The sequence below is a fragment of the Rutidosis leptorrhynchoides genome, chromosome 2, assembly GCF_046630445.1.
Source record: "Rutidosis leptorrhynchoides isolate AG116_Rl617_1_P2 chromosome 2, CSIRO_AGI_Rlap_v1, whole genome shotgun sequence".
Classification (NCBI taxonomy): domain Eukaryota; kingdom Viridiplantae; phylum Streptophyta; class Magnoliopsida; order Asterales; family Asteraceae; genus Rutidosis; species Rutidosis leptorrhynchoides.
Window position 1 is genome coordinate 434,077,145 of NC_092334.1, and position 11,292 is coordinate 434,088,436.

At 29.8% G+C, this 11,292-nt stretch overlaps 1 protein-coding gene across 1 annotated transcript; it reads right to left on the minus strand.

The window, feature by feature from the left end:
- Positions 1-6,596: 6,596 nt before the first annotated feature.
- LOC139889226 (probable xyloglucan 6-xylosyltransferase 3) lies at positions 6,597-7,829 on the minus strand. Its single transcript, XM_071872189.1, has one exon. It carries the CDS (start codon positions 7,827-7,829, stop codon positions 6,597-6,599), a length of 1,233 nt encoding a protein of 410 aa, XP_071728290.1.
- Positions 7,830-11,292: the final 3,463 nt, after the last annotated feature.

An 11,292-nucleotide genomic window follows, 5' to 3' on the forward strand; every position in this document is an offset into this window, starting at 1 on the left:
ACCTAAGAATTAGAATCGGGTATGGCCCTAATTCAGCGAATCCTAAAGGTAGCTACCGGGTTTAACACCCCCACCCAGAATGTTCACTAGACGGAAGAGCTAGTGGGCGTGGTGTTTAGTTCTTCGAAGTTTATATATTATCCAGACGAGATGTTCTGTTTTGGGGATATTATTGATACGCATTATATGTTAAGGTCGGTTACCAAGCCAAGCAATGAATGCAAAGTGAATGTTATGTATCGAGAGAATGATTTTTATACACAGGTTATGTGTATTATTTTTGTGCACGAGATATGTGTACGGTTATTTAAAAATCGCGGGGCAACCTACGGGGGAGAAAAGGATATGAACCTACTCTGCCAAGCATTATGAAAAATGGTTTCGTACACGAGATAGGTGTACTGTATTTAAATCTTGTGGTCTATCAAAATGATGAATTTTATTATTTATGATAAACTTATGAACTCACCAACCTTTTAGTTGACACTTTAAAGCATGTTTATTCTCAGGTACGAAAGAAATCTTCCGCTGTGCATTTGCTCAATTCAGAGATATTACTTGAAGTCATTCATGTCATATAGAAGTCAGTACCTCGCAATGGGACCATCTGATGAAGACTTCGTCCAGGTGGATTAGGACGGGTCACTACATCTCACAAAAAAAAAAATTTGGGGTTGTGTTTTTGGTATATCGAGGATTGAGTTATTACATGTTCTACATTCTTTTGCTCGACTACCAAAAATGTAGAACACAAAAATTGTTCGCCTTTTTTTTGTTCGAATATCATGTTTTTTGTTCGTATTGCTTATTTTTGTTCGGGCGTGTTTCTTTTTTTGTTCGAATTTCCCGTTTTTTGCTCATCTATCCTCTTTTTTTGCTCGTCTGTGTCCCATTTTGCTCGAATTTCAGTGTATTTGGGGGTATTTTGGAGTTCTCAGGGTTCTCACACAAAAAAGTTCTCATTTAATCCCTCTACATATATGTATATGTATATGTATATATATATATATATACATATACATACATATATATAAATCAAAAAGTTTTAGTGTATATATATATATATATATATATATATACACACACACACTAGTGAAATGACCCGTGGAATCACGGGTTTGGTTAAACGAAACAGTTTAATGATATGTTTTAGAAATTAAGTAAATGTAAATGCTAAAGTCGTTTAGTTTAATGACCCGTAAAACCACAGATTATGACTAAGAAACTTGTCGTTGTTTTTATAAACATATAGAGACATGTATTTTCGCATACATATGCAACATAATTAATCCCGTAAAGAGAATTCATATTTGAACAACTCATGTTTGAACACAAACATCTCATTATACCGTCAGTGTTCTACTATTGCACATACCTGTATATTCTGGATTCATAACCTTTCGAAGAGTAACTCATGTTAACAAATATCAAATTCATTCCAGTCATTTTAATGTGATATGCAACCAATAAATTAATATAAGTAAAAACGCTATAAAAAGTTATAATGAAATACATTTATTCAAATTCAAAAATATCATGAACCAATAAATGGTATGAGCCCTTAACTCATAACCAAGAATTAAACAAAGATAATCTAATTGATAAACTCTTTAATCAAAAGAGTGATTCACCTGAAAAGACTTGTGATGAAGCTTAGAGTATATGAAAAGATCCATTAAAAGATGGTGTAGAAGATGAATAAAACTATTTTTTGAGTAAAAGAGAGTAAGTAAAGGCGCACAATTCGTTTAAGTTTTATAGGGTTTTATTTTGATTTGGGAAAAGGGAGATATTATGAGAACTATGATTTGTATCCGTATATGCTTTTTGATTTAGCGAATATATTGCGGAGCACGGGGTAGCTTTATTTACCATATAAAAAATAAATACTTCGTAAATTACAAAAGGAATAAAGGCTGCATCTTTTGTTAATTTATATCTTAATCATAGTTAATTGTAAAGATTAAATTTTAATTGTAAATTAAATTGATTTATTTATGATGTCATCCAAGTGGGTTAGATTTTTTTCTATTTTCTTTTTAATTTTTTTCAATGAAGGAAAATAACTATTTATGATGTCATCATTATAGCATTTTAATAATACCTATATATATATATATATATATATATATATATATATATATATATATATATATATTATAAAAGGAATATATATGAGTAAATTCTATTTTGTTTTATCGTGCCATGTATTGTATTACAGAAAAGGTTATCTCGAGAACCTATTTATAAAATTTTGGCTGACTACATATTACATTATTACGAGTACTATTTAACATTAATAATATATATTATTATTATTATTATTATTATTATTATTATTATTATTATTATTATTAGTGTTAATTATATATATATATATATATATATATATATATATATATATATATATATATATATATATATATATATATATAGGGGGAGATCAAGGGATAAGTGACTTTTTTGGGATAAGGGGATAAGTAAAATGAGATTTTTATATTTTTTACATTAGAGCTTCAATTTAAAAAAAAAAATATTTCGTGATCTACTGACATTGTGTAGATTCATAATTGTGTTTTTTTCCAGCAGGAGCTTAAAATGCATCTGATGCATGTTAACATGTTTTGAGGTTTTTTAAGTTTTTTTTTAAGGATTTAGTCCGATTTAGAGTTTAGGGGTTAGGGTTTAGGGTTTAAACCCCGAAAACCCTAAACCCTAACCCCTAAATCCTAAACTCTAAACCGTTCGTATTAATACTCGTTCTAAAACCCTATTTTCTAAACCCTAAACCCTAATTACTAAACCCTACACACTGTTTTTTTTTCAATCAAAAGTCATTTTTTCTTTGTTTTTTGTTATGATGCATCTGATGCATGAAAAGCAGTTAACATGCATCAAACAGCGGATAACATGCATCAGATGCATCTTAACGCTCCAGTTAAAAAAAAATTATTTTTTTTTGAATCTACACAATGAAAATAGATACCAATAATTTTTTTTTTAAATCGCAGCTATAGAACTAAAGATATAAAAATTACAAAATCACTTATCCCCTTATCCCACCAACACCCACTTAGCGCTGGATCCTTACCCTATATATATATATATATATATATATATATATATATATATATATATATATATATATATATATATATATATATATAGGGGCAGGATCAATGGGGAAGTAACCAATCGGGAGGAAGCGGGGGAGCAAAAAAAAAATCGTTTTTATTGTAATTTTTTTCCGGCATCAAGATCACACGAAAATATGAACATTTAGAAAAGACACTTCGTGATGAATGTTAATATTTAGGCGGAAAAACGATCGACAAAAATAACATTCAAGATAATATTGTTCATAAAGAATGTGAACGTTTTTTTTCTTCATGTTTTGTGAAGTAAAATTTAGCCCGATTTAGAGTTTAGGGTTTAGGGTTTAGGGTTTAGGGTTTGGTGTTTTGGGTTTATGGAAATAAACCCAAAACCTTAAACCCTAAACCCTAAACCCCTAAACCCTAAACCCTAAACTCTAAACCGTTCGTGTTAAAAACTCAATCTAAATCCTAAATCTAAACCCTAAATCTAAACCCTAAACCCTAATTTTCTAAACCCTAATATCTAAACCCTAATAGCTAAAACCTCAACATACGCTCGAAAAACACGATAATTGTTATATATTACTTCTTCGAGCGTTTTCCCGCCAAAATAAAAACATTTATCACAAAGTGTCTTTATTAAATGTTCATATTTTCATCCCATCTATAATGTTCGTGAACAAAGTTTTTACAAAAAACGAAAAAAAAAAAAAAAAAAATTTTGTTTCCCCCCGCTTCCCCCCGATTGGTTACATCCCTCTTGATCCTACCACTATATATATATATATATATATATATATATATATATATATATATATATATATATATATATATATATATATATATATATATATATATATATATATATATTCTATAATGGCAACCTAATATCCGAAACCCAGTCCCAATGTTGTTCAAAAACTCAATACTATAAGTTAATAAAACCTTTCTTGCGACTCCTTTATTCATTTACAAACAAATTAAACACATGCTCACACTAACATACCTTTTTTCCAATTTGCTGAAATATGAAAGTTATTTAATATCTATGATATTAAAATTTTTAAAAATGATTTGAATTTACAGTTTAAGTTCTTAAATTATTTATGAACACACAAATATAACTATGATAATATTAATTATACATAATGACTCCCCCGAGTATCATTATTTTGCTGAAATGACTAATCACCTTTCTAAAATTAAACTCGTGGGTTACACTTTTATTCAAAAAATAATTTTATGTAATAATTCTAAATAATATAATTTAAACTTTACTAATGTTACATTCCATGAAAAATTTTCATTGTACTCTAAATATCACGTAGTATATAATTTATATATTAAAAGATATTAATGGTGAGAAAAAAAATTATAGACATTAAGTTACTAACACCACCCAAAAGAACAGTTAAAATTCATCAATATTACGGGCTCTTAAACTCAAAAGAACAGTTAAAATTCGTCACACCACGGGCTCTTAAACTCAAAAGGAATTTTTAAAATTTGTCAACACGACGGGCTCATAAACTCAAAAGAATTTTTAAAATTTGTCAACACCACGGGCTCTTAAATAATTCTTACACTTTTTTTAGTCTCGATATTTACATACCATTATGAACTGCAAATTACATTTTTGCACGGGTTTTTACACACCCGTGCAACGCACGGGCTCAAAAATCTAGTATATATATATATATATATATATATATATATATATATATATATATATATATATATATATATATATATATATATATATATATATAAAATCTAGTATATATATATATATATATATATATATATATATATATATAGGTGTCATTAGGAGAGTATTAATAGAAATTAATGACAAATGGAATTTACACATGTTATATCTTCATAATTTTTTATAATAACAAGTTAATAAAAAAAAAATAACTGAGAAGAAAATTAAATTTAATTAGAATGATTAAAAAATATATTGATGTTAAAAAAATATATCAATCAATGAAACGTATTAAAAGGAACTAATTAAAAAATATAACACTTCTCTATTATCACAATCTAGCCCTAAAATAACGGTCCCATCAATTATCAATGGATTATCAAAGGTTTTGATTAAATGTGCCGAAAAAATTGAAGGTTGTAATCAAATTAACATCCAAATGCACCATCATATAACTTGGCATTGATAATCTTAACTCTAACACGTATCTCTCTTCATGTTTGTAATCTATATCTATCCAACCCGTATCGATAACTTGGCTGTCATATATATCTATGCATGTCTATATATAGAATTTTGGAACGGTTTTTGAATTGACGTGCAACGCACGGACTCAAAACCTAGTATATATTTTTTTTTTTGGGTAAGCGAGGAAACCCTCCTATGAACGAGCACATTGGCTCCCTCATAGAAGGTAAAACCTCGGGTAATCAAGCCCCCCGAGCGCGAGACCTGGTACCGGGTGAATTGCGCATTATGCGCACCCTCTAGTCACACTCCCTTTTTGAACAATTTGGCATAGCCAGGAATTGAACCCGGGTGGTGTGTTTAATTGGGCAACTCGGTGACCACTCAGGCAAGCCTGAATGGTTAAAAACCTAGTATATATATATATATATATATATATATATATATATATATATATATATATATATATATATATATATATATATATATATATATATATAAAACTAATTTTCTCACGTCGTTACTATACTAAACGTGTCCCATGTTAAATTATTAAGATGCTCGTATAAACACTAACATTCACAGTTGCATATATAGAGGTATTTCAGTAATTTCACATTTTCTAATATTTTTTCTCATTTTTTTAATTTCGATACTTTTCTTTTTGCCCAAGTAAAACATGGCCCACACCGCTCATTGGTACTTATTCAACGTTTTTTCAAATATCTTAAGTTAGGACAATTCATTTTTAACTAGTTCATATTATATCACTACAAACGATATGTTATCAGTAGATGAAAAATAACATTAAAATACTAACCAGGTTATATATAAAAAATGTAGCATAATTCGATGATACGTCGTCAACATATTTTGACGAAGTTTATTTTCTTTTTGGAGCCAACATAATTTCAAAGAAAAATTAAAAAAGAAAACGAAAAGTATTATCGAAGGCATGTCATCGATATATGTTTTGGTTAAATAAGAAAGCAAAAAGTATTCTCGACGACATGCCATCGATGTATGCTTTGGTTACAAAGTCGATAAAAGCCAGTAAAAAATTTAATATTTTGTCATCTAGTGGAGCTTTTTTCAATGATTATTCGTCGTTGGCAAAAGCGTCACGGGAAAGTCTAGTATTCGTGTAGTGTGTGCTACAATTTTAGTTTAATCGAAAGTCACTTAAATTTCTGCATTAAAGTTCACACGTAAATCGTCTTCATCTTCAATTGAAGTAGGATATATAAATGTTTGCGTTTAATTAATATGTATCCTTTGCTTAAGTCCTAAGACTTGTTGAACTAATGACTCTGTATGAAAGTTCAGTCGATACTATTCACTTGAGCCGCACGTCGAATATCAACCTGATTCACATACTCTAACGGAGTCGCAGTCTCATTTACGATCCTCTTTGTTTTATGATTTAAAAGTCCTTTATGACTCAATCCATACAACTTCAACACTTGATTATCCGCAAAATTAAACGCTCTCTCCATGCTACTCACACACTTATGAACAGGGTAATGCGCGTAAAGCGCACAAGGTTTACAACCCACAAAATGAGTCACAAAAGGCCATCTATCGTCACCAAAACCAGCATGATATTTTTCTATCATTTCTTCATATCTATCAACCAAACCTTCCCAATATCCGTGAAGAAGATACTTATCCTCAAGAAAAACCTTATCCATCCACTCAGTTTGCGTAATCAATAAATACACCAAAGCCGATTGATCATCAGCTTCGAATGCAGGCCGATCTTTTAAATTAGATGTTAAAATCTTCCCTGCTTCTTCACGAACCGGCCCTTGTGGGCCCATTGGGGCCCACGCGTCTAGCAAATCCAACGTCCATTGACAATTTCTCAAGAAAAAATCGCCGGTATTTAAAGCATACCAAGATTTATCTTTCATTAACATATCATAGTACCCTTGAATAACTAAATTATGATCTTTGTATTTCCATAATGGAAGATCAAATACCATATCAGTAATCAACGCATCACTATCCATCCACCAGATCCATTCGACTTCAGGATGCGCCAACATTAACATGCGAATTAATGGCAATTTAGCCCAATAACCGGTTAACTCTGTATCCAAAGGAGCCATATTATACACAATTTCAATACCATGAATCCTACAATAATCAATCTTATTCTTAAATGATTTCATCAAATAATGATCACCAATAGGACTATCACAAGGCTTTGGTGATGAGCTAGTAACAAGCAACATTCTTGGTTTACCATTAACAACATTTGGAAAACCTTGATTTTCACTAAGCCACAAACTTCTTTGTAAATCCCAATTTGAGATCTTTGCACCAAGTGAATAATTATAATTAAGAATAATTGTGATTTCACCTTCTTCAGGAAATGAAGGAAACTCACCAAAACCAATAGTGCCACGTAGGACAAGATACGTTATTAGCCCACAAAGAAATGTCATCTTCATATTCTGGACTCTTTTATTGATCGGACGGCGGGTACTGACGACTTTGGAGCTTGGTAATGTTGAAGTACCCTTTTTTTGAGTTCGTTGTTCTTCACCCATAATTTAATTTTTAAGTAATAAACGATATATTTTTTTTATATAGTTTCGTATGCTTTCTGCAAACCTGAAACCCCAATATATAATGGATTGATATCAAAGAATTAGTGATTGGGTCATGAAAAGATTTACTTTTTTTGATGGAATTAATCGAGCTTTTATAGATCATAGTCAATTATTGTACGTTAAGTTGGTCTTTATACATGCAACAAGTAGTATGTGTCAATGCCTATAAATCGTTTATACTGACGAGTGCTTTTATTTGATCATTCCTTTATATACATGCATATAAATACTGATATATATATATATATATATATATATATATATATATATATATATATATATATATATATATATATATATATATATATATATAATTAAATATAAATATAATATATGTGTGTGTGTGATCCATAGTACAACTTGCAGCAGCTTTCGTGTGCCATTTGATGGGAGAGAACTTTAAGAACAAAATATGGTGGCCTAGTCCGAAGTCGTGGAAGCCACACCCATTTACACGGAGGATGTACCGTTGAATCCGGCTAAAGAGAAGAAAACAAGAAGATGTAGGGTTCAAGAGGCCGAAATGGAGAAATTCGGGGAATTCATCAAAGACGCTTAACTTTTCCTTTTGTGCGGGTGCGAGTTGCGGTGGAGATGGTTTTTAATCATTGTGCGGGTGCGAGGTTGCGGTGGAGATGGTTGTTAATCTTTCGTCGAATGTTTGATTGGTCACTCTCTTCGTTTGTTGTTTGTCTATGTTTCATGTATTCTTTTTTCGTTTTGTCTAGTTCGAGCTCGGTTAGGTTTTGTTATAGTTGTTTGAGCTCGGTTTTCTTTGGTTGTATGTTCTTTTGGAGCTTCAATTTTTGTTGAAGTCTCTTTTGATATGAACGTTTTAGTTTTTTTGCTAAAAAAAAAAATGTGGTAACTAAGTGACAAATTAACAGTCTTGCGAAATAGTGAAATATAAGCTTAAAATTTGGAGTTTTACAAAGAAAATTTTTTTCTTTAATTTTTTTACCACGTGGGGCATTATGAGCTTATGTGTCATGTAGACTGAGTCTGCATGGCACTAGCTGATCTTACATGTCATGTAGACCGAGTCAACATGTCACGATTAAGCATGTCAGTAAGCAATTAAGCATGTCAGTAAGCAATTAAGCATGTCAGTAAGCGTGACAATGATCGAGTATATGTGTTAGTTTGTGTTGCATTAAAAGTCTATGTGGTAGTCTATGTGTTCATATGTGTTGCAAAAAATGCTCTTTTAAAAAAATGAAAAAATAAATCGAATTTTTTGACAGTTTTTTCATATTTAATTATTCCATAATCCTTTTCGCTAAATGCTAACTATCTGACAGATTAACGGACTTACGAGACAACGAAAAAAGTTTATAATTTTGATTTTTTACCAGTTTTTTCTTCGTATTTTTTATTCCTTAATCCTTTTTGCTAACTTTTACGTTAGCCCGTCATGAATCCCTCAGTTAAATAGCTTTTGATCCTTACACTTTTATCTATTTATTGTTTCTCCCTAGATCTCTACCACACACAAATACACTCAGTAATATTTAAAATCCAAACCGTGCAACAAGTTATTTCAGGACAATTCTTGTAACTTAATTTTTCCACATTAACGTAATGTTTCAACATAGGTTGATGCTAAACCAAAATCATGTAACAATAAGTTATTTCGAGACAATTCTTGTAATTGAAATCATTTAGGGAAATAATAAGGACAGGTTTAAGAGGTGTGGATAAAAAAAATGTTAGGATATGATATTTGAATTTTGATTATTGGTGATAAGATATCATCTTTTATGTAAATTCTTCTTTATAATGGTCTTTTATGTAATAAATGTATTTCAAGTACAAAAAGAATACGAAAATAACTGTTTTCTTTCACAAGCATCTGAAGTTGGATGAAAAAAAATTCACAACAAAAAACTCAAAAATGAACTTTGTTATATTTGTGTTGATTTTTTTCTGTTCTGAAACTATTAAAACTTAGATGATGTACATACTAATTACAATAAGAAATCAATCTTAATTGATCAATGAAGTACAAAAAAGATAATATCATCTTTGATGACCTAAACCGTGAGTATTACTCATTATAGTGTTTAGGCCTAGGACACTTGACAAGTGAATGAACCAAATCTTGTAATAAAGAGAGAGTCCATGTATAAACATGTTGAGTTTGAAATTTTACCTAACTACAAATTTGTGTGAGAATATCAATAACAATATATTAAATTGAATCCCATTTTTGGTTGGCTTTGCTAACAAATGTGTGTGGTCCTTTATTTCTCTTGGCTATTGATAGTGATATTAGGTTTTTGCGAGGTTTGCAGAGATTCCTTTTATATTTTGTTTAGGTCTATTTATCAGTTGATGATTTTTTATTTTTTTTATTTTTTTGCTATTCAAGGTTTTTTCTTTCGTCAGAGAAAAAATATAGCAACCATATTTTGATTCATGCTTTAGAACAAGTTTAGGTTAACATAATATGTTTCGTTCCCTTGCAAACAAAAACAATGAGCCCCATAACTCCACACAAAAGATAAACAAAAATGATGAGCCATATAATTTTACGTAAAAGGTAAGCGGGGAGTTTTTCTATATTCAAGCTCTCTGATGAGAGAGAATATTTTTACTTATTTATACGCGGCTTAATAGAGTTATTTCATAATCATTTCTGACTGTTTTCTAGTCATCCTCATTTATAAGTTGTTAGTGAGTTTAAATTTGAGATTCGTTGTGAAAATATCATAATACTAACCACCATTTTTGCCTCAGAGATGTTTTTCTTATCTTTTTAAAAATCTAATTTTTATTTACAAAGAAACATGATCTCATGAGTGGATTTTAATCTGCTCATTTCTAGTATAGAAATATAACTAGTGAAATGACCCGTTGAACCACGGCTTTGTTTAAACGAAACATTTTAATGATATGTTTTAGGTATTAAGTGAACGTAAATGCTAAAGGTATTTAGTTTAATGACCTGTGGAACCACAGAGTCCGACTAAGATAATATTGGTTGTCATTTTATGTGACGACCCGGAAATTTCCGACCAAATTTAAACTTAATCTTTATATGTTTCTGACACGATAAGCAAAGTCTGTAATGTCGAGTCTCAAAATTTTTGAACTATTTTTGTATATTCAATTGAACTTCGACTGTTTCCGACGATTCACGAACAATTAATTGTAAATAGTTATGTGTGTATATATATATATATATATATATAATAATTGGAAATATAATTCAAAATATTATATGTTGTTGTTATTAAAAATTAATTATGTAAAATAAATAAAAAGAGGATATTATAATTATTATCTAAACATATCCATATATATATATAAAGTGTATTAAAAATAAATATTAAATGATTGTAATACTCATTTGATGTTCCGATTGATATTAAGCATGTTAAATTCAAACTGATATTAT